The following is a 27,533-nucleotide window of genomic DNA, read 5'->3' on the forward strand; positions in this document are numbered from 1 at the left end:
CCCCCCGAGCCGGCCCTGCCCCCCCGGGCCGGCCCTGCCCCCCGGGCCGCCCCCCGGGCCGGCTCTGCCCCCCGGGCCGGCAGGACCCGCCGAGCGGGGCCGGGGGCGCCGGGAGCCTCGGGGGGCGGGGCGGGGGGCGGGGGCAGTGGAGACAGGTTGGGGTCCTGGGGGAGCGGGAGCCCTGTGTAGGTACCGGGGTGACGGGGAGCAGTGGGAGGGTCCTGGGGTGACTGGGACCTCCCTTGTGTAGGTAATGGCGTGACTGGGACCAGTGGGGGCCGGGTACTGGGGTGACTGGGACCCGTGTGGGGGGCTACTGGGGTAATGTGGATTTCCCTTGGGCAGGTACCGGGGTGACTGGGACCAGTGGGAAAGTACTGGGGTAACCGGGACCCCTGTGTAGGTACCAGGGTGACTGAGACCAGTGGGAGGGTCCTGAGGTGACTGGGATCTCGCCTTTTGTAGGTAAGGGGGTGACTGGGACCAGTATGGGGGGGTACTGGGGTGACTGGGACCTCCCTTGTGTAGGTAATGGCGTGACTGGGACCAGTGGGGGGCGGGTACTGGGGTGACTGGGACCAGTGTGGGGGGCTACTGGGGTAATGGGGATTTCCCTTGGGTAGGTACCGGGGTGACTGGGACCAGTGGGAGGGTCCTGGGGTGACTGGGATCTCGCCTTGTGTAGGTAAGGGGGTGACTGGGACCAGTGTGGGGGTATTGGGGTGACTGGGACCTCCCTTGTGTAGGTAATGGGGTGACTGGGACCAGTGTGTGGAGGTACTGGGGTGACTGGGACCAGCATGGGGCTATTGGGTCAACGGGGACCTCCCTTGTGTAGGTACTGGGGTGACTGGGACCAGTGTGTGGGGGTACTGGGGTAATGGGGATTTCCCTTGGGCAGGTACCGGGGTGACTGGGAGCAGTGGGAAGGTACTGGGGTGACTGGGATCTCGCCTTTTGTAGGTAAGGGGGTGACTGGGACCAGTGTGGGGGTATTGGGGTGACTGTGACCAGGATGGGGCTATTGGGGCAACGGGGACCTCCCTTGTGTAGGTACTGGGGTGACTGGGACCAGTGTGTGGGGGTACTGGGGTTACTGGGACCAGTGTGGGGGTATTGGGGTGACTGGGACCTCCCTTGTGTAGGTAATGGGGTGACTGGGACCAGTGTGGGGGGCTACTGGGGTAATGGGGATTTCCCTTGGGTAGGTAATGGGGTGACTGGGACCAGTGTGGGGGGCTACTGGGGTGACTGGGAGCAGAGTAGGAGTACTGGGGTCACTGAGACTGGGATATCATGGAGGAACCCGCGTGTGTGGGTGCTGGGATGGCTGGGACCTCCTCTGGAGCAGGTACCAGGCTCATTAAGATCAGTGTGGGCAGTACTGGGATGACTGGAATGAGTGTGGGGCCGTAGTAAAGTGACTGGGACTCCCTTTTGTAGGTGTTGGGGTGACTGGGACCAGTGTGTGGGGGTACTGGGGTTACTGGGACCAGTGTGTGGGGAGTACTGGGGTGACTAGGACCTCCTTTTCAGTAGGTACAGGTGACTAGGACCAGTATGAGCGCTCCCATGGTCACTGGGAGCAGTGTGGGGGGTCTTGGGGTGACCTGGACACTGGGGTGACCACCTCTTGGGTGGATACTGGGGTCACTGGGAGCACTGTGGGAGTATTGGGGTGACTGGGACCACTTGAGTAGGTAGTGGTGTCACCGGAGCAGTATGGGCACTGGGATGACTGGGCAGCACTAGGGTCAGAGGGTCCCCCCTTTGTGGGGAGTACTGGGGTCACTGGAAGCAGGGGGGGGTTCAGGGCCGTGGGGACCCCAAGGGTGAATGTTGGGGCCACTGGAAGCGGCCACTGGGGTGACTGGAAGTCGTGAAGGAGGGTAACTGGAGTCCCTGGGACAGCCCTGAGGTGGGTGCTGGGGGGACTGGGAGCAAGGGCAGGAGACTGGGACTGGGACTGGGACTGGGACTGGGACTGGGACTGGGACTGGGACTGGGACTGGGACTGGGACTGGGGGGCGGGTTAGTTGGGATGGTCCCGCCAGCTCGTTCCCGCCGTTGCCCCTTTAAGGCGCTGCCCTCCCCGCCCCGCTTCCGGTCCCCACGCCGATCGCTGATTGGCGGGCAGCCCGCGGCGCGCGCCCAGCCCCACGAGCGCGCACGCGCGGCGCCGGCAGGCCCCGCCCCCCTCTGGCCCCGCCCCTTCCCCGCCGCGCGCTGCCGACGCGCGCGCTGCAGCCAATCGGCGCTGAGCTCGGCGCGCCGCGGCGGCCAATGGGAAGCGGCGAGGCGGGCTGGTCGTTTGCATAATAGTAGAGGGGCGTGGCCAGGTGAGGAAGAGCGGCCGAGGGGCCCGGGAAGGTGGGGGGGGGGGGTCGGGGAGGAGGTGGGGGTCGCGGGTGGGGGGGGGCCCGGGAGTGGAGGGGGCTGGTGCCGGGCGGGGGGGGGCACCGGGGGGCGGGGGGACACGGCGGGGGGTCCTGGGGGGCGGGGCGGGGGGTGCGGGGCGCACAGCGCAGCGGGGACGGGGCTGCGGGGGGCGATCGTGTTGGGGGGGGGGGGCACAACAGCAGGGGGGGGGTCCCGCGGGTTCGGTGGGGGCCATGAACAGGGCTGAGCTTGTTGGGGGGCGGCAGTGGGGTCTCTGGGGGTGAGGGGGTCGGGGGGGGGGGGACTTCGGGGCTCACTCTGGGGTCCGGGGGGGGGGGCTGGTGGGGCGGGGGCTTCCGCGGGGTCTGGGGAGTGTGGAGAGACCGGAGAGGGGACCTGGCTGGGGAGGAGGAGCCATTTGGGGGGGGGGGGGGGTGTCTGTGTTGTCCCCACGGGGGGGACTTCTCCGAGGGGCTTGGCGGGGGGGGGCAGTGTGGGGAGCGCGGAGGGGCGGGGGGCTCTGCCCGGCGGGCCCCCCGCGCTGGGCGCGGGTGCCAGCGCTGTCCCTGTCCCGCAGGTCTGACCCCAGCCATGGCCCACAGCGCCAAGCAGCCGCCCGCTGCGATGCTGTAAGTGCCAGCGGGTCCTGCCTGCCACGGCTGCGCCCTGTCCCGGCCCCGCCGGGCCCTGCTCCTTTGTCCCTCGCTCCAGGGTGGCCGCTCTCGCCTCGCAGGCTGCAGAGTCCTTAGGAGACCCCCCTGCCCCCTGCGGGTGCCACCGCCCTCCCCTCACCCTTCGTTCCCTTGTGCTTCCACCCGGCCCGGCTGGGGGGCACAGGGCAGAGCTGGTGCCAGGGAGGTGTCTGGTGAGATGAGGACCTGCCTGAGTCGTAGTTCCCAAGCGCAGGGGGTGGCTGAGGTGCAGGGAGGTGGGAGCTGGGAGAAACGGGCCGGGGGAGGCTCCAATAGGAGAAGGAATCTTGCCCGAAACAACTTTACTTTTTAAAGCATCCTTTGGCATGCCAGGAATCCGGCTCGTGTGGGGGAGGCAGGGAGCTGGTGTCTGGTGCTGGGGGGTGTTAGTGCCTTCCCAGAGCGGGAACCACCAGGAATATTCCTGTTAGAGCTGATAAAGGAAGCCTGACATTGGCCGTGCCCGTGTGGGGCCTTGGGGGAGGTTTTTCCCCTCTAGAAGATGGAAGAGGTGGCCTCATAGCTTCCCCTGGGGTTTTGTCTGAGTGTGGGGGTGCAGGGCTGGTTGAGCTTGGATCCCGATGGGAAGAGGTCATGCTGGGCACCCCCCATCCAGGCAGTGTCCCAGGGCTGACAGAAAGCCAAGTTACCTGCAGGGGTGGCTTGCAAGGCCGGGGGCTTGGAGGGGATTTGGGTTTACACGGGATGTGACAAACGGGCGAGAGAAACTCCGGGGCACATCCCGGGTGGGTCGGGATCCTCCCGGCTCTGGGTACACGGGGGCTTTTTCTTTCTCTGCTGGGGCTTGTGCTTGGCCCTGCTCTACTCTCCAGGTCCTGTGACGGGGATGGGCCCCAGGCCAGCGCTGTTTGCTGCAGCCCTGGAGCCTTTTGTGGACACCCCCGTGCGAGGGGCCCGGCAGGGCGGGCTGGGGCGGCTTGGGGAGCCCCTGGGAGATGCTGGGCTGGGGCAGGGAGGTTCTGCTGGCCCTGGGCTGCACCCACATCAGCTCCTGATCTGTAAGTTGGAGAGCAGGAGCCAGGCTGGCGTCAGAGCCTCTTGGTGGTGGCAGGAACCTGATGGGGCGGTTGTGGCCGGAGCGGCGGTGCCGGTGCCCTCCCCTCATTCTCTGCCTCGGGGGTTCTCCTTATCCCTGGCAGCCTTTGTGCTGGGTGTGGGTGATCCAGTCCCCCACAGTCCTCCCCTGCAGAGGAGGATCAACTGGTTCATGCTGCTTGAGACTCCTTGCTGGGGCAGGGTGTGCCCCAGCCCTGCTGGCACTCGGGGATGTAACCATCTGTTATCTGTCCCCAAGAGCAGCACTGGCAGCTCCCACCCCCCTCTCAAATGTCACTGAAAAGTCCCAGAGTCATCACTGGATCTTGAGGCAGCTTTTGTATGGCCAGGGCTTCCCCGCTCTCCTGGTGCTGGGCTCTGCTCAAGCCCCATCACTGAACTCTGGCCTCTTCTCCCAGGGGAACAGGGACTCTAGGGCTGGCAGCAAGTTTGGGGGCTGCTTGGGTGGGCAAGAGCTGGGGGATCTGGTGAGCACGAGGCCACGCTGCCAGGGGCTGTGTGGCCATCAGTTCTGGTGGTTTCCCAGCTCTTTTTGATGGGTACTCTCTGCCTGCAGACATGCCGTGGGCAAAGCTCAACATGGAAACTTCCTGGTGGCCATCAAGCAGGAGAAGGGAGACTCGGCACGGGCGAGTGGTGAGAAGCCACATGGCGAGGAGGAGGTGAGCTGTGGTGCCCACATCCCTCCCCACATGGTTCCTGGGAGTGGGGCCTGTGTTGCCCAGCTTGGGGCTGCCCCTGTGCTCATCCTTCAGCCATCCAGGCCCAGACAGGAGAGCCTGTGGTTGCAGCTGTGGGCTCAGGTCTGAGCCTCTAGACCCTCCCTCAAGCGCTGGGAGGCCCAGGCAGGTCTGCAGGATGCTCCTGTGTCCTGCTGGTGCCAGGGCATCGTGTTCTCTGATCCGTGATGGGTTGTCCCTTTCCCTATGCTGGCTGCCAGCCGGTGAAGAAGAGGGGCTGGCCCAAGGGCAAGAAGAGGAAGAAGATCCTTCCCAATGGCCCCAAGGCCCCCGTGACAGGCTACGTGCGTTTCCTGAATGAGCGGCGTGAGCAGATCCGCACACAGCATCCTGACCTGCCCTTCCCAGAGATCACCAAGATGCTGGGGGCTGAGTGGAGCAAACTGCAGCTCTCAGAGAAGCAGGTACTGTCCCCCAGAAGAGACCCCCAGTGCTGGGCAGCACATCCTGGAGCCTGCACCCCAAAGCCCTTTGTTTGCTTCCTGGCTGCATCTCCACAAAGGAGCTTGTCCCAGTGCTGATGGGTTGGGGAACAGGAGCTGGGGAGGGGTCAGCAGCTCCCAAGGGAGGCAGGGGCTGGGCCAGGCTGAGGACCCTCTGTGACCGTAGCGGTACCTGGATGAAGCGGAGCGGGAGAAGCAGCAGTACATGAAGGAGCTGCGGGAGTACCAGCAGTCAGAGGCCTACAAGATGTGTACAGAGAAGATCCAAGAGAAAAAGATCAAAAAAGGTTGGTCGGAGGAGCAGAAGCTGCTGGTGTCACCACCAGGATCTGGCCAAGTGCTGCCAGAGCCTCGGGGGATACTGGGCTGACACCAGGGGTAAACTCCTTCCTCCTTTCCAGAGGACGTGGGCTCTGCAGCAGCAAACACCCTGCTGAACGGGCACCCGCACAAGGTAGGATCCTGGCAGGTCTGCCTGAGGCACGTGGGGAAACTGAGGCATGTGGCACCACTGGGTTCAGCCCATGGGAATGGGGCTAAGTGCAGGTTTGGGTAGAGGGAGACTCGTGGTTGGGCTTCAAGGCACCAGCTTCCTCTTGGAGCAGGGCCTGGAGTGGCAGGAGGCAGAGCGTGGACATCCTCCTTGCCTGTGCCTCCTGTCATGTCTAGGACAACTGGCCACCACACCTGCACTGCTGACTCTCCAACAGGACAAGTGCTGATCACTCAGCACCCTGAGCAGACCTGTGGGGAGCAGCAGCTCTTGCTCATGGGCTCAGATTTCTGCAAGAAAAGTGTGGACACAGGGGAGCTGGAGTGTGAGTCACACCACTCGGAACATGAACTGATGATAACAAAAAGGTGACTCAGTCAAGCGTGAGATGTTTTCTAAAACCATTGTTACACAAATGCCATTGAAAAACATCAAAACACGGTTCTTAGAAGTGGTGTTCAGGACTGCAACCTGGAACAAGCTGGAATACATTTGATTGAGTTGCTTTTCTCTCATCATTCATATTTTGTTTCTCGTGTCTGGTTGTGTTGCCGTTACCTCCTTGCTAATTTTTGGTGTTCCAAGTGGTGTGACTCACTCCCAGCTCACGCTTCCCATGTAGAAATCTGATTCTGAGCTGCTGCTCCTCACGGGTCTGCTCCTGGTGCTGAGTGAGCACCAGCTGCTGATCCATGTGGAGTTGTCCCTGTGGGGGGGATGTAGTGTAGATGTGTCCAGTGGCCTGTTGGCAGCAGCCACTTGTCCCTTTCCCCTCCTGTCTCCCAGCCCCAAGGAGATGGGTCCCCTTTGGTGGGCTCAGCCTTGCCTGATCCATTTCCTCCTGTCCCCCAGGCTGGTGAGTGCAGTGACACCTTCTCCACCTTCGATGTGCCCATCTTCACAGAGGAGTTCTTGGACCAAAACAAAGGTGAGGGCTGAGCTGTGGGGCTGGGGGCTCCTGGGGGTGCAGCATCTTGCTTGGGGCGAGGGGACATGGATGTGTCTGGAGCAGCCTGCATCCCGTTGTGCAGGGTGACAGCTGGTGCTGGGTGTGATATCCAAGCTGGGGAAGGTCCCCAGTGAGGTTGGATAGAAGGACCAGAGCATGGGGGACTGTTGTGGGTGGGGAAGCCTTTGGGTGAGGTTTGGGATGAGGGGATGAGCCCCGTGTGGTCCTGGCAGCCCGGGAGGCCGAGCTGCGGCGCCTGCGGAAGATGAACACGGAGTTTGAGGAGCAGAATGCCATCCTGCAGAAGCACACGGAGAGCATGAACTGTGCTAAGGAGAAGCTGGAGCAGGAGCTGGCCCAGGAGGAGAGGCAGACCCTGGCCTTGCAGCAGCAGCTCCAGTCCGTGCGTCAGGCCCTCACCGCCAGCTTCGCCTCCCTCCCCATCCCTGGTGAGTTGGGCACCACTGGGGCTCTGCAGGGAGTACAGGTGGGGACAGTGGAGTGGTGATAAATGCTCCTCTGCTGATGGGGTGGGATTCTGGAGTGTTCATGGGCTCTCTGGGGAGCCCAGGGATGTGACAGCCACTTGGCTCCACTCTAGCAGGGCAGGGCAGGCTGGGACTGTCCTGCTCGTGAGCCATGAGTCACCACTGAGCCCACAAGGCAGATTATCCCAAATCATGGGATTGTTTCAGTTGGAAAGGACCTTTCATCAAGTCCAACCACTAACCCGTATCCCTCAGCACCACATCTACATGGCTTTGAAATCCCTCCAGGAATGGGGACTCCACCACTGCCCTGGGCAGCCTGGGCCAGGGACTGACAACCCTTTTAGGGAAGGAACTGTTCCCAAGATCCAATCTAAACCTCCCTGGCACAACCTGAGGCCATTTCCTCTTGTCTCATCACTTATTCCCTGGGAGCAGAGCCCGACCCCCCTGGCTCCAGCCTCCTCTCAGGCAGCTGCAGAGCCAGCAGGTCTCCCCTCACCACCTTGTCTCCAGGCTGAACCCCCAGCTCCCTCAGCTGCTCCTGCTCACACTTGTGCTCCAGCCCCTTCCCCAGCTCCACTGCCCTTCCCTGGACATGCTCCAGCCCCTCCATGTCCTTCTTGTGCTGAGGGGCCCAGACCTGACCCCAGGATTCAAGGTGCAGCCTCACCAGTGCTGAGCACAGGGGGACAATCCCTGCCCTGCTCCTGCTGGCCACACCAGTGCTGGTACAAGCCAGGCTGCTGGTGGCCTCCTTGGCCACCTGGGCACTCTCTGGTTCATATTCAGCTGCTGTGACCAACACCCCCGGGTCCTTTTCCACAGGCACTTTCCAGCCCCTCTTCCCCAAGGCTGGAGCAGTGTCTGGGGTTGTGGTGACCCAAGGGCAGGACCTGGTGCTTGGCTTTGTTGAACCTCATACAATTGTCCTGGACCCATCCATCCAACCTGTCCAGGTCCCTCTGCAGAGCCTTCCTACCCTCAGGCACCCAGCTTGGTGTCACCTGCAAACTGACTGAGGGTGCCCTCGATCACCTCATCCAGATCATGGATGAAGATATTAAAGAAAACCTACACCAGTACTGAGCCCTGGGGCCCACTGGTGACCAGTCCCCAGCTGGATTGACCTCCATTCACCACAGCTCTGTTCCAGGGTCTTGTGCCAGTGCCCACTCTCTCCTGCTGCAGAAGATGACACCTGCTGTTGAGGGTCTCTTCCCCGGTCCCCAGTATGATGGGCAGGGCTGAGTGGGATCTTGCTGGCCCTGCTAACTGGGTTGCCACCTCGCAGGCACTGGGGAAACCCCCACACTGAGCACCCTGGACTTCTACATGGCCAAACTGCACAGCGCCATCGAGAGCAACCCGCTGCAGCACGAGAAGCTGGTGGTGCGGATCAAGGAGATCCTGTCCCGGATTGCCAGGTGAGCTGGGCAGGGCCTCATCTCCTGCTGAGCACTGGGGACACGGGTCAGCCCGTGGCAGGGGGGTGGGGGCAGAGAGGGGCTTCAGAGCTGCTCCAGGAGTTGTAGGAGAGAGAAGCCTGTAATTCAGCCTTGTTTTCCTCTCTCTTCAGTGAACACTTGTGAAGAGGAGCAGCCCCTCCTGGAGCCCCGGGGTGGCCGGACCGCAGCCCTGTCCCTTGGGGCCCACGCAAGGAACAGTCTCTGCTGCTGGTCCGGCTGCTTCCCCACCCACCCCACACACCTCGCTGGAGAAATGAGCTGGGTCCCTCTCTGAGGGCCTTGAGCTTCTGGGGACCAAGTGGTGACAGGGCTGAGGGACACAGTGGGGTGCTGTGTGAGATGCTCAGCAGTGGGTGTGCTCATCCCTCCTGTCTCCTGCAACCTCCCCAGCTTCTGCCGCTCCCCCTCACCAAAGCAGCATCTCCCCCCAGGCTGGTGGTGGAGAGGAGGTGCTGCTGGGGCTCAGCGCTGCCTTGGGGCCCCAAGACCAGCCCAGGGACCCCCTTGGGCCTGTCCCCGAGCAGGTGAGGTGGACACCTTCCTTCCTTCCCTCCACCTCTTGCTTTATTTAATCACCCCCCTGCCCTGTGGGTGCCTTCAGCCCTCTGCCCATGTCACCTTGCCTGTCACCTCTCCTTTCCCCACGCCCCTGGGTCCAGGCAGGGCATCTCCTCCCCTTTGCAGCAGGGAAGGCAAAAATCTTCATGCTGGGGGGGATTTGGCCTGACTCCCTCCTCCCCAGGGCGAGGGGTGCAGGCTTTTTGCTCCTGCTGCCCTGCCAAAGCCTGTCCTGCATCGTGGGACCACTGTGACAGCAGCCTTGTCCTGGCTGAGGAGCGCTGGGGCTGGCTGTCCCCAGGGCTGCCTGTCACTAATCTCAGACTGTGTAATTAGAGAGTGTCTTATTTTCTTACTAGCACTATGTTACTCTGACCCTGGGTTTACGCTGGGGCTGGTGTGTGACCACCCGCCTTTCTCCCGCGCTCCGCGCTCTCTGGCCGAGTCTCCTGGTTGCCAGCTCCTGGTGGCCACTTCACTTGGGTTGGAGGTGGGAGCAAATAAATGTGGGAGAAAGAACCACCTTGGGCTCTGTGTATTCTTGCTCAGAGGTGGTGTTGGAGCTGCTCTGGGCCCCAAAACCTGCGGGGGTTTGGGGTGTGGAACAAGGGTGAGCTGCAGCCCCTGACCCCGTGTGGAGCCCCCTCGCTGCCGGCAGCTCCCACCTCCTCCAGCTGGGCCGGGGCTGCTCCTACGTGGCAGAGCTCACTCGATCCAGGAGGGTGACCTGCACCCTTGGATCAGGTTCCCAGGCCCAGCGATCACCTTACGGCCCAGCCGGGAGCCGGAGCCCATCTATAATTCAGCAGCAGCAGCAGGGGGATGCGGCGGGCGGGCAGGCGCGGCAGGCAGGCCCCGGAGGGCAGCCCCATGGAGAACGGGGTGGGGCAGGAGCCGGGGACCCCCGAGCCACCTGCAGCCGAGGGCATCCCGACCCCCCGGCCCCCCCGGGCCCGCCCCCGCCTGGTGTTCCACACGCAGCTGGCCCACGGCAGCCCCACGGGGCGCATCGAGGGCTTCACCAACGTCAAGGAGCTCTACGCCAAAATCGCGGAGGTTTTCGGCATCTCGCCCACCGAGGTGAGGGGGCTGCGGCTGCCGGGGGGCAGGGAGGAGGGGGCTTTGCACCCAAAGGTGGGGGGGGATGCTGAGCCAGTGGCACTGGCCATGGCCAGCCCTTCTGCAGGTCTCCAGCTGCTTGCAAATGTAGCCCCCAGAGTGACCTGGAAAAGGGCTGTCTTGGCCCCTCTGGGGAGTGGCTGGGTGGCTCTGTGCCTCAGTTTCCCCCATGGCATGTTGACAGGGAGCTGGTGCTGCCTATTTCCTGGCTGAAGCCAGCTCCCATGTAGCCTGGAGCTGAGGGAAGGGTGCCTAGGGATGGGGCAGCACTGGGTCCCCAAGCAGGCTGGGGGTCCCTGAACCTCCCTGCTCTGGCAGCACCCAGACCTGGCCAGATCTGCCCATGGCTCCTGCCCTGGCAGCACTGATGCCTCCAGCCCTGCTGGGACACCCCCAGTTCCTGATAATGGGGTCCCCTGGGGCAGATCCTCTTTTGCACGCTCAACACGCACAAAGTGGACATGCAGAAGCTGCTGGGGGGGCAGATCGGCCTGGAGGATTTCATCTTTGCCCATGTGCGGGGTGAGACAAAGGAGGTGGAGGTGACCAAGACAGAGGATGCCCTTGGCCTCACCATCACGGACAACGGGGCTGGCTACGCTTTCATCAAGGTGAACCCCCCCTCTGTGGGGGTAACCTGGGCATTGTGGCCCTGCAGGGTGACATCCCCTGCTGGCATCCCATCCCATGCTCCTGCCCTGATTCCCTCCCATCAGTGTTACCCCTCCTGGGTCCACCCTGGCTTTGGGGGTCTCTCAGCCATGGTGCAATTTGGGGGGGGGGGGGCCCTCCCTGCCTGACTCAGTTGCTGAAGGATGTGGGACCACAGAGGTGTTTTTTGCATGGGGGTGGGATGTCTGTCTGTCCTTCCCGTGGTGCCACCTCGTCGCTGTGTCTCCCTGTCCCTCTCCACGGTCCCCAGAGAATCAAGGAGGGCAGCATCATCAACCGGCTCCAGACGGTGTGTGTGGGTGACAGCATTGAGGCCATCAATGACCAGACCATCGTGGGCTGCAGGCACTACGAGGTGGCCCGAATGCTGCGGGAGCTGCCCCGGGCTCAGCCCTTCACCCTCCGCCTGGTGCAGCCCAAAAAGGCCTTTGGTGAGATGGGAGGGTCCCCCTGAGGGGACCCCTGGGAGGAGTGTGGGGAGACAGGTACCCTGTGACCCTCCTGCCCTGCAGCCCCCTCCCCAGGGACTGGGTGCCACCCAGCCTCTACCCCTCCCGTGTGTACCCTGCAGGCCCAGAACACCCCTGCACGGCCCCCTCGGTGACCCCCCCCCCGGGTTGTGCTCCCCATGGGCATTCCCCTGTGCTGGGCACCCATGAGCACCTTGTCACCACGAGTCCCCATCCTGCACCCAGGGGGGCTGCTCATGAGCCCCCCCCCCCCCATCCTCATGCACCGTTCACCCTGGGGTCCCCCTCAGGGTGCAGGGTGGTGGGCAGCAAGGGTCGGGGGACACCAGGCGCTGCCTGTGCCCTCACGCCCCCCCCCACCCCTTTGGGGAGCAGACATGATCGGGCAGAGGACGCGGAACAGCAAGTGTCCGGGCGAGGGCAGAGTGACCAGCGGGAAGGAGACGCTGCGGCTGCGGGCACAGGGCCCCGCCACGCTGGAGGAGGGGGTAAGACCCCCAGAGACCACACCCCCCCCCCCCCCCAGCCCACTGCCGCTCACACCGTGCCCAGGGTTGGGGATGAGCCCTCCAGGGCGGGGAGTGCATTACCCACACATTTAGTGCCCATGGGCAAAGCGTCCCTGAGCTGTGCCCCCACCCCCTGGCACCCACCTGCTGCCCCCACCCCCTGGCACCGACCTGCTGCCCCTCTTGCCCCCAGCCCGGTCTCTTCGAGGAAGAAGCCGCCCGGCAGGTGGATGATCTGCTGGAGAGCTACATGGGCATCCGGGACAGCGAGCTGGGTGAGCGGGCAGGGCACCGGACCCCTGCCCACCCCGGACCCTCCCCCATCCCAGACCCTCCCCCACTGACCCTGCCCCTCCTTCTCCCCAGCCTCGACGATGGTGGAGGCAGCTCGGGGCAGCTCCAGCGTGGCCCAGCTCGCCCGCGGCTTGGACTCGGTGCTGGGCGAGTTTGCCTTCCCCCCGGAGTTTGTGGCCGAGGTGTGGGCAGCTGTCTGCCGCCCCAAGGGGGGGCAGGAGTAGCTGGGCGGGAGGAGGGGGGGTTGGTGATGGTGCCCCTCACCTCACTCCCCTCCTGCATCCCCCCCACACTTGGGGCTGGCGGTGCTGGTGGGGGGTCCTCATCCTGCCCCCCCTCCACACCCTCCTGAGCTGCACCCAAGTGTGTCCCCTGGGTTGGGGGTGGGCAGCAGGGTACCCAGCACCACCTGCCCCCCCTCAAGGACCCTCCCCTTGCGCACCCCTGAAACACGGTGGGAAGCAGCCATGGCTCATTAAAGCAGAGATTGGAGGAAAAGGGCTGTTGTTCTGGTGGGAGACAGGGCTGGGCCCCCCAGGCACCCCCCCGGGTGTGGGCATGGAGAGCTGCACAAGCTGGGCTTTATTGGGGGCGGGGGGGGTCACTCAGATGGGGACAGGGGAGCAGCCCCACATCCTCTGCCACCCCCATGGGTGCTGGGCTTGGGGGGAGGGTGGTGCTGGGGAGACCCCTTGGATGTGGGTGATGGGGACAATTAATTAACATGGGGGGGTGGGATGAGGGATGGGGGGGGATGGGTTGCCCTCCCCCCGTGTTCCCCGGGGGCTGCTACTGCAGGACGGACTCGCTGGTAAACTTGCGGCCCAGGGAGGGGTTGAGGACTGGGTAGAGGGAGAGGATGGAGGCCCGGGGGCGCAGGCTGGGGTAGACGCGCTGCAGCACCGCCCGTCGGCAGAGGATGTAGACCCAGGGATCCAGGATCTGGTTCCAGGTGACCATGCGGATGTAGATGAGCAGCATCTTCTGTGTCTCCGTGGGCAGCATCTGGATCTGGCCGCTGGCTGGCAGCTGCTGCAGGACCGTCTGGACAATGAAGATCTGGGGGGGGGACAGGAGGGGACAAGGCATTGGGGGGGGGGCACGCAGAGGCCATGAGTGGCCCCAGAGTGGGGGGGGGAACGATGAGGGTCCAAGGTGGGCATTGGGTCTGTTAGAGAGGGGTCTCAGGCTGGGCTGGGGTACCTGCTGCTCGGGAGCACCTGTTCTACCTGCCCAGAGCCCAGCACCCAGATGCCAACCTGGGGTGCAGAGTGGGTGGTGAGGAGACACTGAGACCCAGGATCTCCCCAGCAGTGACTGACCCAGGGCCTCACCAGAAGCAACATGCTGGGGTGAACACACCCAGACCCGGGACCTCACCAGGATGGACACCAAGACCCAGGGAGTACATGGAGCATGGGAAACACAAGACCCGAGGCTTCACCAGGACCATGGGAGGGAACACCCCGAGACTGAGGTCCTCACCAGGAGGGGCATCCAGCATATGGTGGCAATGATCATAATGCCTACAAGCTGCACCATCATCTCCACCTCGCTGTCCCGGCGCCGCTGCACTGACTCCCGGTCATGGTAGACACGGCAGAGTGTCACCACACTGACTGTGTTGAAGATGAAGGACAGCAGCACCGAGAAGATGCCGGGTAGGGCGAAGAGGAGGCAGAAGACAACGTTGCCGGTGTCGGGCAGGAGGGTGAGGAAGCACCAGGAGCCAGGGTACTGCAGCGTGTACCGGCCCAGCCCCAGCACCGGCAGCAGCCCCAGCAGGCAGGAGAAGCCCCACACCAGCCCCACAATGGACCAGGCGCGGCGCTTGGAGATGCTGGTGGAGCGGGAGAAAGGATGGTTGATGCCAAAGAACCTCTCACTGGCCATGGTAGCCCCCAGCAGCAGCGGGCACTGCCCAAAGAAGACCATGGAGAAGCCAAGGAAGTTGCAGAGGTGGCAGCCAGGGTCCACCTCGGCCCAGGTGAACTTGATGAAGTGATAGGGGATGATGACCGAGGCCGTCACCAGCAGCCCCATGAAGTCTGTGACCACCAGCCCGCAGAGGAACACGAGGAAGGAGGAGCGAGCCTGGCTGGACAGCTTGCGGGAGGAGCTGAGCACGACACACAGGGCGAAGAGGTTGGAGCAGAGGCCGATGAGGCCGAAGGTGGTGGAGAACCAGGGTGAGGTGATGCTGTCCTGCCTGTTGCTGCTGGCGTTGAACACCCCGAAGCACAGGTCCGACCGGCCGCCCACGCTGCTGTTGGGGGGCTCCATGTCCCCCCACCCCTTCCCGCTCCTTCCAGCAGCTTCAGGCTTCCCCCTGGCTGGGCTCCATGGTGTGTATCCCCTGCTGGGGCCGGCACCAATCCTGCCTCACCCTGTGGGGACAAGGAGGGAGGTTCAGGGCCAGTCCCCCCACAGCCAAGCCCACCCATCAGCTACTCTGAGCCTGTGAACAGGGGACACCCCACACCCTGAGGAAGGAACGCACCCCAGGACCACAGCACGGGCCAGGCGTGGAGGGCCCCATCCCCACAGCTGGCAGGGATTAACTGTCCCTGGCCATGAGCCACGTGGGGCTGTTGCCACAAGGCTGCAGACCGGCGTGGTGGGTGTTTGGAGAAGCACAGCAACAGCAGCTCCCTCCCACCCCTGGTGGGACATGGCCAGACACTCCCGGGGACGTGCCCTCCACCGCAGAGGGGGAACCTGCTCTTAAGGATGTGGCACGAAAGCACAGACCTGACCTTGACATCCCCAGCCCTGTGTCTTCCCCTCTGCATACCTGGCTCTGGGAGGAGATGCCCCATTCCCAGTGTGGTGGGGAAACTGAAGCACAGGGTGGGATGTCCACACCTGGAGCCATGACACCAAGGCCAACCCCCAGCCATGGGACACGCAGCTGGTTTGCATGTGTGACATTCCCATTCTCACCCACCCGCCTCAGCCCACCACAGCTGGAGCCAAGGGATTGTCACCAGGTCGATGGCCGGGGGTGGTGGCAGAGCACACGATGACACTGCAGTCATGGGCAGCATGGTCATTGTCACACTGCCTGGCTGAGCTGTCACCCAGGGCCAGGAAGCATCTGGGAAGCCTCAGGGCTCCTGCCTCCACCACTAATTAGCCCAGGCTGCAACTGGATTGATGGAGATGAGGCAGAGACAACAGTGGGAATCAGCCATTCTTGGGACCAGACTCCCTCCCATAGGGACCAGGCACCCCAGGACCAGACCCCTCTGCTCCTCCTGGGACCCATTTCTCCAGGTCGTGGGTGTCTTTGCCACCCTCTTTGTCCCATCCCCACACTGCTGGCTGACACCACCCCTGGCCCAGTGGCATCCGTGGGATGCTCAGCTGCATCCTGACCTGCCACCTCTGCAAAGGTACCACCCCACTGCAGTGCCCCCCCGGCCTCGCCCTGCGCAGGGTGGCACTGCCACCTGCCTTCCCTCCCTGTCCCCATGTCAAACCTCAAGACAGTCCCAAGGGGCACCAAACCCCATGGCTGGTCCTGCAGCTCTGTGTCCCCACATCCCGACGATCCCCCTGCTATGTCCTGCATCCTGACACCCCCAACCCCTTCCCAGCCCCCGGCACGAGGGCTGGAGCTGCCGAGCACACCTGCGGCGTGTGCTGATCCCACAGCCTGTCCCGGGCCTGGGATGGGGCCAGACATTGCAACACCCTCCTCTGGGCCACATCCAGGCAGGCTGAGGGTGCTGGCATCCCTCTGGCACAGCAAAACCCCTGCCCTCGCCCCCAGCCCCAGAGGTGCCATCAGCCCTGCAGCTGCTGTGGAGCGAGGAAGGGGTAGAGGGTGGCAGTGGGGACATGTCCCCATCTCCGTCCCCGTTCCCATCCCAGTGCAGGCAGCTGGCAGAGTGTGGTGGTGATTCACTGCAGCAGTGTGAGGACAGCCTGGCTTTTTCCATGAGACAAGAGTGAAAACTTCCCGCTGTTTGTTTTCTCTGGTCCCTGAGGGATGGCAGTGGCAGCCCTGAAGGTGTTGGTCCTTTTGGGACATGGGGTCAGGCCTCGGTGTGATGGCTCTGGGTCCCCAAGGAACAACCAGCCTTTCCCATGTCCTGTGGGATTCCCCTCCCTGGAAAGGGGCAAATTCTCCCCACCCCTGCACCTCATGGTGATGACAGGTGGCTGCCATGGTCAAGGATCCCACAGCTCAGGGGTCCAATGGCTCAGAGATTCCATGGCTTTTGGATCATGCTCCAACTGTCCCTTGCCACCTGCCTGCCCTCACTCTCAGGGCACTCTCCCCAAGCGGGTGTCCACCCCCTGCCCCAGCATGGCCAGGGATCAGGAGCCTGTGGGGCCACACTGCCCTGCTGTCCCACTCACCCAGGGACCCACAGCCATGAGACGCTCTTGGCTCAGTGTACAGGATCCAACCCTCTCCCCACACTGTCCAGAAGAGGGATCTCCCCGCGGTGGCACCATGGCCAGGCAGGGATGCACCAGCCCCAGCAGCTCCACACTGTGCACCCCAAACCATCAGCCATGTGCCCTCCTAACCCGGTGCAACTACAACCCAGCCCCTCACCCGGTGCCGGCAGGGCTGGGGCACGGGGGGATCTGCCCCAGGAGCAGCTGCAGTTCCCCGGGTGGGCTCGGGGGACTGAGCAGCCGCCTGCTGCCCTGCACAGAGCTGCGGCGACCAGGGACCCTGCAGCACTTAGAGGGAATCAAATATTAAAGAGGGGCCACTTAGCGCCAGCGCGGCGGGGAGCGAGCGGAGCGCTGAGCAGCGGGAGCAAACCGGAGGCACTTACGGGAAGGGGCTCATGCGGGCGCCAGGGGCTCCTCACTCTTCGTCTGCCCCCATCAGAGGCGGCGGCCGCAGCAGGACGTGCGGGGGGACAGCAGGTCCTGCGGAGGAGAGACCCTGAGCCCACCGCCTGTCCCCCCCCCACCCCGAGTACTCGCGTTTGGGGTTATTGGATCCGTCAAAACCCTCTACCAGGACATCCTGTGGGAGTGAGGGTTTGGCCACCAGTAAAGGAGCAGGATGCTGGAGGAGATGCCTCCAGCCCGGGGCACTAATGGGGATCCTGGAGCCGCCAGAGCCCGGGGGTCGGCGTTTGGCTGCCCCGGCCTCCGCCCGCGCCGCTTCCTGCGCTGCCCACATCCGAGGGGAGCGAGGGGAAGGCGAGAGGCTGACGCGGAGCACGGGAGGCTGCTCCTTATCAGTGCCGCTCCTGCCCCAGCCCGTTGCTTCCCCCGGCTTCCTCGGGCAGGGCTGGCAGGATCGGGCAGCGCGGGGGGGAGGCTGGGCAGGGAGGTTCTCTGGGCGGCAGGGCACCACGTCTGCAAAGGGACCCCAAACCGGGCAGCAGAGACTTCCCCCCACCCCGTGCACCCCCTCGGCTCGGGCTCTGCCACCCGGGACGTGGTGCTTGGCACAGGGTGGCTGTGCAGAAGATGCTGCAGGACATTTGCATTTGTCCCTCATGTGTTCAGTCTCTCCTCTTTGCTTGCTGGACCACGGGGCAGCCACATTCTCGAGGGACAAGGACTTTCTCTGCAGCGTCCCACCTGCCTCTCCAGCCTGATGTCCCTTGTGCAGGTGGTTCCCCAGGACACTGTCGGGCACAGCCATCCTTGCCAGGGACGGACATGGCCCCACCACCAATGACCCCCCCGGGCTGGGGCTCTCCAGGCAGCTCAGCTCAAGGCCACGAGCTGGGATGGGAACAGCCACGGCCACGTCACAGGGAAGGGGCCTGGCAGGATCCTACATCCCTCCCGTAGCCATCAAAGGGACCTGCTGCAAGGGGAGCCGGCCTGGCCTGAAGCAGGGACATCCCCGGGACACCCAGGACAGAGGATATTCATGGGAAGCAGTGACACACCAGCAGGGATGGTCCCTGCCAGGCTCGGTGCCTGTCCTCGCCTGTCCCTGCAGTGCCCCATGGCAGGGATCCCCAACCTGCTCAGCACAGTCCCCGTCCCTCCTCCCCCCAACCTGCCCCGGAGCCCGCGGAGCAGGGCAGGAGGTGGCCGGGGGGGACTCGGCCCCCGCCCCGAGCCGGGCAGCCGGGGCTGTGGAGACGCCCCGGGAGGGGCGGCACAAAGGGATCCCCCCGCGCCTCGGCTGCGGCATTTCGAGGGCTTGGCCGCCCACTCCGGCCGCCCGAAATAGCCCCTTTCCCGGTCCTTTCCCCTCCCGGCCCTTTCCTTTCCCGGCCCTTTTCCAACCCTTCCCAGCAGCGCGGCGGAGCCGGCAGCCCCTTGCTGGCAGGGCAGGGGGGGGGGCGGCCGGGGGCTGCTGCAGGACCCGCCCCGCAGGGGGAGCCCCGAAAGCAAATCCTGGAGCCGGGGGGGAAAACCCGGGACGTGCCATTCCCGGACACCCAGCCCAGGGGACAGCCGGGGGGGGGGAGCGGGGGCACCACGTCCTCGTCCCCGCTCCCCGTGGGGGTCACCGCCTTCCCCCGCCCCGAAACGCACCAGCTCTTCGGCTTTCTGGGCAAACCGGCTCAGTCAGCCCCCCGTCCCGCACAGCCCCTCCTTCCCTCCATCCCCCTCTCTCGGTCTTTCAGTTTCTCCGTCCATCCCAGCCGCTCCATCCGTCCGTCCCAGCCCTGCGGTGTGTCTGCCCATCCCTCTCTGCCCGTCTGACCCATCCTCTCGGGCTCTTTTTCCGTCTCAGCCCCTCTGGCCGCTCTCCCCCCTCCCCTGCCCTGCGCCCACCGGCCCCTCCATCTGCCCCTCCCTCCCCCGCCGACCCTGGCCCTACCTGGACGCCCCCGGAGCTGCCCAGCCCGGCTCGGCTCAGCTCGGTTGAGCTCGGCTCGGCTGAGCCCAGCCCCGGGGCAGGGCGGGGGAAGAGCCGGGCTCGCAGCCCACCCCCCCCGGCTCCGCCCCGCGCCCCCCGGAACAGAGTCCGGATGCGGCCCCGCGCCTGTCGCCCTCTCCTCCCGCTCCGCACGGGCCTCCCCGACCCCCCCCAGCCCGCATCGCCCACCCCCCGCCTCGGCCCGGCTGCCCCCAAAGCCCCCGCAGCGTCCCCAGCGCTGAGCCCCCCGAGCACCCAGAACACGAGGCGGCCTCGACGGCGCCAGCGCCCACGAGTGGGATGAGGGGCCACGTCCCCCGGCCTCACCTGTCCCTGGGTGGCTGTGGGAAGGGGCTGGCGCCAAGACACTCCGACCCGTTGGCCCGACTATATTTAGCGGGGCCGAGCTCTTATCCGGGTTACTCACTTGTTTACCCGAGCAGGATTCCTACGTCCGGAGGGGGGTCAGTCCAGACGTGCAGCCACTGCCGCTGTCCCAGCGGGACCTGCAGGGCACAGCTCAGGGCACAGCTCAGGGCACAGCTCAGGGCACAGCTCTGCAGGGCTGGCACCACTTCTCCTCAAGCCTGGGAGGGGGACGTCTCCACTGTCCCCCGCAGCAAGCTCCAAGACCTGGGAATGGGGAGGCAGGGTGGCACATCCTTGGGCACTGTCCTGCTGAGGCCAGGGAACCACAAGGAGGGACGCAACAGCCTCCATGGCTGCTCTTTGTGCCCTGAAAGGAAGGACAGAGCCCATCCCTGGCATCCGTGTCTTCATCCAGCTCCAAAGCACTGGGAGCACCTGAGCCCACGGGTGAGGTGGGGACATCCCGTGCACCCAGCATCCCACCTGGGGTGTGCAGGCGGCTGGGGGATGCTCAGAGGCCTGAGTGGGAGGTTTTCCTGCCACCACCTTGGCACTGCTGGGCAGCAGAGGAGGAGGGTGACAGTTGGAGCTGGAATGTGGCTGTTCCTGGCGTGTGGAACATGCCAGGAGCAGGAGAGTCCCCACTGAGAGAGGAACCTGGCTCAGCAGTCGTTGCCAGGCCCGGATGCTGCTGGGTTGTGCACACCCTCCTGTGCTGTGGGAGGGGGAGCAGCAGCCCCCGCAGAGGATGTGGGCACGGGGGCACCCAGGGCGGCTCCCCACCGACCTGCCACCACCCCAGCATGAACCTGGGAAGGAGCTGTGCCTCCCAGAGCCTGCCTGGGGCTGCACCACAGCAAACCGTGGGACAGAGCAAAGGAACCAACTCCCCCAAAATACAGGAGAGATCCGGAGGAGGGCACTGAGAGCAGCCAGGACTGGAAAAAAACATCTTGGGCTCCCGCTGGATTCAGCCCCTGGAGCAGCCAGGGTGGGTGTCTGGCTGCAGCAGCACCAGGGTTCAGGCTCTTGTCACTCATCAGAGGCTCCATCCAGGGCTCGAAGTCAATGGCGTGGGGAAAATGCCACTGTCTTTGTCCTGGGGGGAAAAAAGGACACTATCCTGGCTGGGGACACAGTGGGAGGATTCTGGGGACTCCCCCAGTGTGTGCCTATGAGGGAGAGGGGCTGTGGGCAGGGAGGCTCAGCCAGGCCATTAAGCAGAAACCTGACCACTGGTTCTGGGGTTTGTTTGGTTTTCTTTCCTGTTTTTCCCAAAGCCATCCCTGGCCGGGCCTTCATGCTTCCTGTGTGGATCTTGGGCCCCAGACCCTCCTGCATCAAGCAGCTGCTCAAGGGCTTTAAATAATGTACAGGAAGGAGAGGCCAGGGGATGTGTCCGGGCACAGCTGCCAGCCTGGGAAAACCTGCCAGGATGAGAGGACACTCACATGCAGGGCTGAATTAGTTGGGGTCTGTCCCTCTTCTCCACAGGCTGAGCCCCAGCACCCATGGGTGGCTGCAGTAGGTGTGGGAGCTTCATGGAATTTGCAGGGCTGGATCCTGCCAGCAGGGCTGAGAGCAGCAGGAGAGGGTGACCCTTCTGAGCTATGGGGGAAAACAGCAGCTGTGGGGCAGTGCCTGGGGCCAGGGAGCCCCCACACAGCACGGTCAGCTCTGCCCCATGACAGGGGGAACTGGGCAGCCCCTGAGCCCCCCACCATGGAGCTGGGCTGGGGGCAGGATGCAGCAAGGCCAGTGGGGAGGAGAAAACCTCACTGTGATAGTTCATGGCTGACAAAGGTTTCCTGGAGGCTGCTCTACCTGCACTGCTCATGCACCAGCACCCCCTGTGCCTCCTGCAGCACAGCAGGGACCACCTCCCCAGTGGATGCAGGAGCTGGTGGGGATGGGCCCATGAGGGGCAATACCAGGCGAGGGTGGCTGTGCCCCACGGCCATCACCCAGAGGGACCAACACCAGTGAGCCCCAGCTCAGCCCTGAAGTGCTCCCCAAAATGAGCCAAGACTCACTCAGAGCCCTTGGGAACCCCAGTCTCAGCACTGGGGGTCTGTGGAGTGCAGGCCCAGGGCAGCAAGTGCTGCTCAGGCAGGGAGTGGGAGGCACTTTAGGCCATGGAAACCGGATTTTTCCCTGTAAGGAAATATCCCAACTAACACCCCTCCCCTCCCCCTGCCAAAGCAGATGCCTTCACAGCCACTGAACCCTCCCCTCCCTTTCCTCCCGCTGCCCTGGTCGAGGGAGGTGGTGCTGCTCCCAGGCTGAGGAAGCCAGATCCCAAGGAAAATGTGCCAGAAATGGGGATGACTGGGAGGGCAAGGGGCTGTGGCAGCAGGGCCACCGGGGCAGAGGGGGCTGCAGCTGGGGAGTGTCTGGGCTGGCAAGGTCTGGCATCAGGGAGGGCAGCATGTGGGGCTGGGAGGGGGGCAGCCTCAGGGCTGAACGGACAAGGGGAGCACACAGGGCTGACAGTGTGTGAGGATGGGGGGCCAGGCCCCAGAAGTGTGGGGGGGTGAGGACACCCCCTCAGCACTACCCAGCCCCCAGAGGAGCAGGGTTTGCTCCCAGTGCTGGCCCACTGTGGTTCTGGCTGGTCACGATGAGCACCATGGGGTGCCCGTGCACAGGATGCCACGGCTTAAACAGCCTCTATTTATTTGTACCAAAGTCTCAGGGTCCCTTGGGAGAAAAGCAAGGACAGGGAAAAGGCTCAGGAACAGGCCCTGTGCTGGACCAGGCCTTGGGGACGTCCAGAGGACAGTGCCTGTGAGGAGGGGCAAGAGCCCCCTGCCCAGCCCCTGTGCCAGGGTCCGGAGGGGAGCGGAGCAGCCCCTCATCTGCGGTAACGGTAACGCTTGAAGTGGAACCAGAGCTGGAAGATCCCGTTGGCAAACTGGCAGCGGAAGCCGTGGCGGTGGGAATATTCCCACTCGCGGTTGACGATCTTGAAGGCGATGTCCTCGTAGGGCGGCCCGGCGTGGAAGCGCAGGATGGCAAAGTCCTTGTTGTCCTGGCAGGCCTCCAGGAAGTACTCAGGTGTCGAGCGCTTGTCGATGAGGTCAGGGTAGAAGATGTTGAACTTGTAGCCCTGCACGATCTTGGGGGGTGGGTTGTCAAAGTCGTAGTGGGTCTGGTTGTACTTGTTCCACTCGAAGCCCGTGTGGACCCGGTTGAAGAAGCGGGGCTTGCGGGGCCGGTACTTGTCAGCCCACAGGTAGGCCTTGCCCGTCAGGGGCATCTCCACGCTGAACTGCGCCTCGTCTGCGCCCATGCCCTCCTTGGCCTTACGGAAGAAGATGTCATCGGTGCTTTCGGTGGCATCACCTGCAGGGAGGAGGTGACATCAGCTTCTGCAGTGCCAGCCAGGCCTGGGCTGCGGGGACACGGCAGAGGAGCAGCAGACACCGGGCAGGGGAGATGGAGCTGGACACAGGGGAGTGCAGGCTGCCCTGCAGGCTCAGGATGGGCACCAGGCTGGGTTGTGCTGGGAAACTCATCCAAAACATTCTTCCCACTTGTCTGCAGCCAAAACAGCCTGGTGGTGTGGCTGGGAGTGGGGAAGGACCAGACACAGGTACCTGCAGGGAACACCGGCTGCCTCAGGCCCATCCCTCTGCTCTTGTCTGGGCCTTTGCTGCTTGGGGACACCCCTCTGCCAGGACACCTTTGGATGTGCGCTCCAGATCCCTTTCCTGGGGGCAGTGGCCCCTCCAGCCCCACACCCCAAAGCCCAGACGTGTCCTCTATGCCCGGGGGGCTACGAGGCTGGTGGGTGCAGGGCCTGCCTGAGGGGCTCCTACCTGTGACCTGCAGCTGCTGGCGCAGCAGCAGCAGCCGATGCGTGTCCTCCTCGGCCTCCAGCACGTGGGCATCGAAGGGCAGCTCGTTGGTGCCCAGGAGCCGGGGACTGTACTTCCCCGCGTCATAGTCGTCCAGGCTCTGCTGGATCAGGTCCTCCTCCATCAGCACAGCTTCCCCCTCTGCCTCTTCCTTGGCCTCCGTGTCCTGCTCAGCCTCTGTCTCCGAGGATGGCCCTGGCTGTACCACCATGTTCTCCTCTGCATCCAGCCTGCAAGGAAGAGAGAAGAGGGAACTGGGACGGGGATGGTATCCTTGCTCTCTCCTCACCTGGGGTCTATGGAAGAACAGGAGCGCCAGGCTGCATTTTCTGTTCCAGGTGCCCCACAGGAGAGGCCTGGATGGCTGCTCTCCCCAAGAAAAGGGCTGCATACCTGTCGCTGGGGGAGGCTGGTTCCTGCTTGATGATAGGGAAGAGCGGTTCACTCTCCACCCCCTGCTCCTGCTTCAGCTTGTACAGCTTCTGGCGCAGCACGTCCTGGTGCCGCTCCCGCAGCCTGCAGAGAGATGAGCTGTCAGCTCCAGCAGAACCACCTCATGCCCACACTGCCCCAAGCTGTAAGACCCCACACACTGGGTAGAAATCTGCTGGGTTCTGTACAGTTTTGGGCTGAGTAATCCTCCAGTTCAAGTTCCTTCTTGGAGACCTCAATGTAAACAGTAAACACTGATGCTGAAGAAGAGACTAAGTGTCTAGCCTCTTTCCTCTTGGGAGAACCAACCACTTTGGAAAATACACAAAACCCTTCCACTAATGACTTTGGGTTTGTCTCTCCAACTCTGCTCACAGCAGGGTCTGTGCTGCCCCTTCCTACAGCCCTGGCCAGGGGTTGGTCTCTGCTCTCACCTGGCCCGAGCCATGTAAGCCTTCAGCTGCTGCAGCAGACTCTCCCAGTACCCAATGTCAAGGTTGGGTCCTCCTGCCCGGATCTTGCTCTCGATGCCCTGGTACAGCACTTGCAGCTGGTTGTATGTCTTCCCCTTGAACACGGACTGCACGTCCGAGCTGACGGAGGCGTTGACGCCGTCCCGACGCTCCCCTGCACAGACAAGGGGCAGGACAGTCCCCAAGGGGTCAGCCTGTGTCACTCAGGCCCCCCCCGGCCGCAGGAGGCTGGGCCCAGCAGGGGATGGCTACCAGACCCACAGCCTCCACCCAGCAGATCCCAGAGAACCCCTGAGCACACACACAGACCCTACACTGCTTTCTCCACTGCTCACACTTCCCTGGACACCCACACCAGGCTCTGTTCTCCTGCTTACCTGGTCCTCCTTTCCCAGAGGCCTCCAGTTTGCGGAGCTTGGCTATCTCGTCCTCTGTGATGATGGTCATGTCCCTCCAGAAGTCCACATTCTTCCCTTGCTCCAGCTCCATGTAAACCTGCAGGCAGAAGACAAGCAGGACATTGGGCACCTGCTCTGCACCATGGGCAGGGGAGCAGAGCTGAGGAGGGAAGCCTTGAGCTGCTGCCTGGCACGGGGGTTGCAGAGCTGGCACCTGGATGTCCTCCACCAGATCCTCCATGTCAGACACAGTCAGGCCATTCAGGAAGGTGTAGGGTTCGTGCATCTCCACGGCCAGATCATCATCCTCTGCACTGATGTACTTGGCCAGAAGGTCAATGGGTTTTGCCCTTCCATCCCGAATCCGGATCTTAGAGCTGGGTGAGAGGAGAGGGACAGTGAGCAGTGCCTGCCACCCCCTGCCCCCTGCTCCATCCCCACGGAGCCGCACACCCACCGCAGCTTGGCCTGCTGCAGGTGGAAGTTGTCCTCCTGCTCCTCCCAGGTTTTGAAGTGCTCTGCCTCCTTCTCCCGCTGCAGCATCTCCAGCTCCTGCTCCCGCATCGCCTTCTCCCGCTCCCGCTCCAGGCGCAGCTGCTTCACCTGGGTGGGGTGCAGGGAAACATGAGGCCACCACGGCTGGGGCAGCCAGGCAGGACGTGGCTGTGATCCCACTCTGGGGCTGCCCTGGCTCCTGTGATCAGCCCGAGGCTCCAGGGAGCCAGGAGCCATGTGGAAGAAAAGCCAGAGTGGGCCAGTGGGGCTGGGCTGCTTATAGCCAGCCCTTTAGAGGACAGGGCACACGGGCACAACCAAGTGCCTCAGTGCTGTGACGTGGCACTTGTCCTCCTCAGCACCTGCTGAGCTGGACTCTACCCCAAGAGAAGAATCTCCTCGCCTTGGAATAGCAGAGGTCAGTATACTGTGGCCCCCTCATCCTACATCCTATGAGAACACCCAGTGAGAAGAACAAGGGGACTTCCAGGTAAGTGACTGGGAGAAACAGGCTGTCCACAGGTTTTCTGTCAGATGGTGGGAGGGAGGAGACATCTGATCCCACCTTCTGCAGCTCCAGGCGATTGTCCTCCTGGATTCGCTTGTTCCTCTCTTTCAGGTCCTTCTCATCCAGGTGGCTGATCCCTTTCTTTTCCAGTGCCTGGAAACAGTGACCAAGGGAAGCCATGAAAGCCAGCAGCCTCGACAGCCCCTCATCAGGCACCCAATAGCACCACATCCACCCACTTGTGCTGCTCCAGTAAGCTCTGATCCTATTGAAGGCCCCCAAATCTCCCTACTGAAGTGCCTCAGTGGAACCCAGGCTCAGCTCGGGTAGGCCACGTGTCCTGGTGAGTGCTAACACATCACTAAACACTGCCTGGCACTCAGCCTGCAGCTCCCAGCAGGTCTGGGTCCCTCTCCTGCACCCTAACTCATCTCCTCACCCCACACCCCTGTTTACAGATCTTGGTCTTCAGAAGAAATGGGGTCAGAAACACTCAGCTGCTGCCCTAGACAAGCGCTTTGTTTTCATGTCGCTGCCTTTCGTGTCACAGAGGTTTCCCCCTCCAGCAAGGTCCCCTCCTGACACCCCACTGCTCATCTGCCCATTCCATGGTGGCTGCAGGGGCGTGACCCCCTTTGTGCGGCCTCCTACAACATGGTGTGGAGGAGAGCTCACCTTGCTCCAGATGAAGGTGCCCAGCAGGTTATTGTCCCCAAAGGGATTATCAGTGTTGGTGTAACCCATGTACTCCTCTCCCCATCCCATCTTCTCCCTCTTCTTCCTCTCCTTGGCCTCTTTCTTGGCCAGCCGGCGAGCCCGTTTCTCCTCGGGCGTCTCCAAAGCTTTCATCAGTGCAGCCTGCTTCTTCTTCTCCTCCTTCAGCCTCAAGCGCTCCTGGAGGCTCAGCTGCTGCGCAGCCTCCTCCCTGCCCTGGGAGCGCGGCGGGGAGGGGGAGCTGACGGAGGACACAGAAGACTTGGAGCCATCTCTCTTCCTCCGCCGCTCTCTGCTCCGGGCTCTCCTCTTGTCCCGCTCGCGCTCCGAGCTGGAGCTGGAGCAGCGGCCCCGGGACCGCGAGCGATGCTTCTTCTGGCTTTTATGGTGCTGGTCCCTGCTCTTGTTCTTCTTCTTCTTCCACTTCTGCCTCTCATCGCCAGAGCTGGAGCTGCGGTGGGAGGGAGGCTGTTTCAGCGGGGGACGCTGGGCACCGGCCCCGTGTCAGACACGGGCCCCAGCGCGGCTCCTGCTGCAGCCGCGGCCAGAGGGGCCGGCAGAGCCGGGAAAGCTCCAACGCGCTTCCGCGGCCGCTGCTCCCCGGCACCCGGGCGGGCTGGTTCAGTGTCCCGGGCAGCGAGCTCAGGCTGCCGCTCAGGCCGGGCCCTGCTCGGGCCTGCGGCTGCCCCGGCCCGGCCGGGAGAACCGGAGCGGCCCCGGGCCCGGCCCCGCCGCGGCCTCTCCCCGGCGCCTTCCCAGCCGGGCCCCGCGGCCTGGCCCGGCCCTTGTCCCCCCGGCCCCGCACGCCGGGGCCCGCTCCCCCTCGGGCCGCCCCGGGCCCAGCCCCGCTCACCCCGCGCTGGGCTCCCGGCGCCGCTCCCCGCTCCGGCTGCGCCGCCGCCGCCTCTCGCGGCTGCAGGAGCGTCCCCGGCCCCGCTCCCGCCGGGCCGAGCGGGATCTCCGCCGCCGCGCCGGGCTGCGCGACCCCGAGCCCATGGGCCCCGCTGCGGCTCCGCCCGCGGAACCGCCCGAGCCCGGGCCCGAGCCCGGCGGGTTCCGCGGCACCGGGGCAGGCACCGGGGCAGGCACCGGGACAGGCAGCGCCGGGGCAGCAGCGCCGCGAGGCC

At 64.1% G+C, this 27,533-nt stretch overlaps 4 protein-coding genes across 10 annotated transcripts; 2 read left to right on the top strand and 2 right to left on the bottom strand.

Moving 5' to 3' along the window:
- Positions 1-211: 211 nt before the first annotated feature.
- On the top strand, positions 212-9,810 carry HMG20B (high mobility group 20B). 6 transcript variants are annotated; one of them, XM_051639719.1, is made up of 11 exons: positions 212-282; positions 346-465; positions 2,957-3,008; positions 4,705-4,810; positions 5,089-5,292; positions 5,498-5,618; positions 5,733-5,785; positions 6,677-6,752; positions 7,007-7,222; positions 8,556-8,688; positions 8,841-9,810. In XM_051639719.1, exons 3-11 carry the CDS (start codon positions 2,971-2,973, stop codon positions 8,851-8,853), a joined length of 960 nt encoding a protein of 319 aa, XP_051495679.1. In that variant the 5' UTR covers positions 212-282; positions 346-465; positions 2,957-2,970; the 3' UTR covers positions 8,854-9,810. The 6 variants fall into 6 exon arrangements, with proteins under 6 accessions (XP_051495679.1, XP_051495682.1, XP_051495683.1 ...); XM_051639722.1 differs by lacking the exon at positions 212-282 and having other exon boundaries at positions 335-465; XM_051639723.1 differs by lacking the exons at positions 212-282; positions 346-465 and adding an exon at positions 949-963.
- Positions 9,811-10,110: 300 nt separating this feature from the next.
- Positions 10,111-12,576, top strand: GIPC3 (GIPC PDZ domain containing family member 3). Its single transcript, XM_051639713.1, has 6 exons — positions 10,111-10,368; positions 10,833-11,018; positions 11,330-11,510; positions 11,925-12,037; positions 12,252-12,333; positions 12,425-12,576. Exons 1-6 carry the CDS (start codon positions 10,111-10,113, stop codon positions 12,574-12,576), a joined length of 972 nt encoding a protein of 323 aa, XP_051495673.1.
- Positions 12,577-12,856: 280 nt separating this feature from the next.
- TBXA2R (thromboxane A2 receptor) lies at positions 12,857-19,545 on the bottom strand. 2 transcript variants are annotated; one of them, XM_051639687.1, is made up of 4 exons: positions 19,485-19,545; positions 17,152-17,248; positions 13,838-14,739; positions 12,857-13,411 (listed from the first exon to the last, which is right to left on the bottom strand). In XM_051639687.1, exons 3-4 carry the CDS (start codon positions 14,633-14,635, stop codon positions 13,142-13,144), a joined length of 1,068 nt encoding a protein of 355 aa, XP_051495647.1. In that variant the 5' UTR covers positions 14,636-14,739; positions 17,152-17,248; positions 19,485-19,545; the 3' UTR covers positions 12,857-13,141. The 2 variants fall into 2 exon arrangements, with proteins under 2 accessions (XP_051495647.1, XP_051495646.1); XM_051639686.1 differs by lacking the exon at positions 19,485-19,545 and adding an exon at positions 19,119-19,172.
- Positions 19,546-22,171: 2,626 nt separating this feature from the next.
- On the bottom strand, positions 22,172-27,525 carry CACTIN (cactin, spliceosome C complex subunit). Its single transcript, XM_051639851.1, has 10 exons — positions 27,260-27,525; positions 26,368-26,857; positions 25,750-25,845; positions 25,147-25,292; positions 24,904-25,066; positions 24,669-24,786; positions 24,253-24,445; positions 23,780-23,902; positions 23,348-23,616; positions 22,172-22,871 (listed from the first exon to the last, which is right to left on the bottom strand). The coding sequence occupies exons 1-10, from the start codon at positions 27,400-27,402 to the stop codon at positions 22,381-22,383; spliced, it is 2,232 nt and encodes a 743-aa protein (XP_051495811.1). The 5' UTR covers positions 27,403-27,525; the 3' UTR covers positions 22,172-22,380.
- Between the last annotated feature and the right edge of the window lie 8 nt (positions 27,526-27,533).

Source organism: Apus apus, chromosome 24 (genome assembly GCF_020740795.1).
Source record: "Apus apus isolate bApuApu2 chromosome 24, bApuApu2.pri.cur, whole genome shotgun sequence".
Lineage (NCBI taxonomy): Eukaryota > Metazoa > Chordata > Aves > Apodiformes > Apodidae > Apus > Apus apus.

Excerpts from the sequence above, each read along its gene's own strand:
- HMG20B (XM_051639718.1), top strand. The coding sequence starts at position 2,042 with ATGGTCCCGCCAGCTCGTTCCCGCCGTTGCCCCTTTAAGGCGCTGCCC. Across the intron at positions 3,009-4,704 it reads CAGCCGCCCGCTGCGATGCT|ACATGCCGTGGGCAAAGCTC; the intron begins GTAAGTGCCAGC and ends CTCTGCCTGCAG. Across the intron at positions 5,786-6,676 it reads TGAACGGGCACCCGCACAAG|GCTGGTGAGTGCAGTGACAC; the intron begins GTAGGATCCTGG and ends CCTGTCCCCCAG.
- CACTIN (XM_051639851.1), bottom strand. The coding sequence starts at position 27,402 with ATGGGCTCGGGGTCGCGCAGCCCGGCGCGGCGGCGGAGATCCCGCTCG. Across the intron at positions 25,067-25,146 it reads CTGCAGCAGGCCAAGCTGCG|CTCTAAGATCCGGATTCGGG; the intron begins GTGGGTGTGCGG and ends CCTCTCACCCAG. Across the intron at positions 23,617-23,779 it reads CCAGCCTCCCCCAGCGACAG|GCTGGATGCAGAGGAGAACA; the intron begins GTATGCAGCCCT and ends TCTTCCTTGCAG.
- TBXA2R (XM_051639687.1), bottom strand. The coding sequence starts at position 14,635 with ATGGAGCCCCCCAACAGCAGCGTGGGCGGCCGGTCGGACCTGTGCTTC. Across the intron at positions 13,412-13,837 it reads TATGCTGGATGCCCCTCCTG|ATCTTCATTGTCCAGACGGT; the intron begins GTGAGGACCTCA and ends TCCCCCCCCCAG.
- GIPC3 (XM_051639713.1), top strand. The coding sequence starts at position 10,111 with ATGCGGCGGGCGGGCAGGCGCGGCAGGCAGGCCCCGGAGGGCAGCCCC. Across the intron at positions 12,038-12,251 it reads CCGCCACGCTGGAGGAGGGG|CCCGGTCTCTTCGAGGAAGA; the intron begins GTAAGACCCCCA and ends TCTTGCCCCCAG. Across the intron at positions 12,334-12,424 it reads CATCCGGGACAGCGAGCTGG|CCTCGACGATGGTGGAGGCA; the intron begins GTGAGCGGGCAG and ends CCTTCTCCCCAG.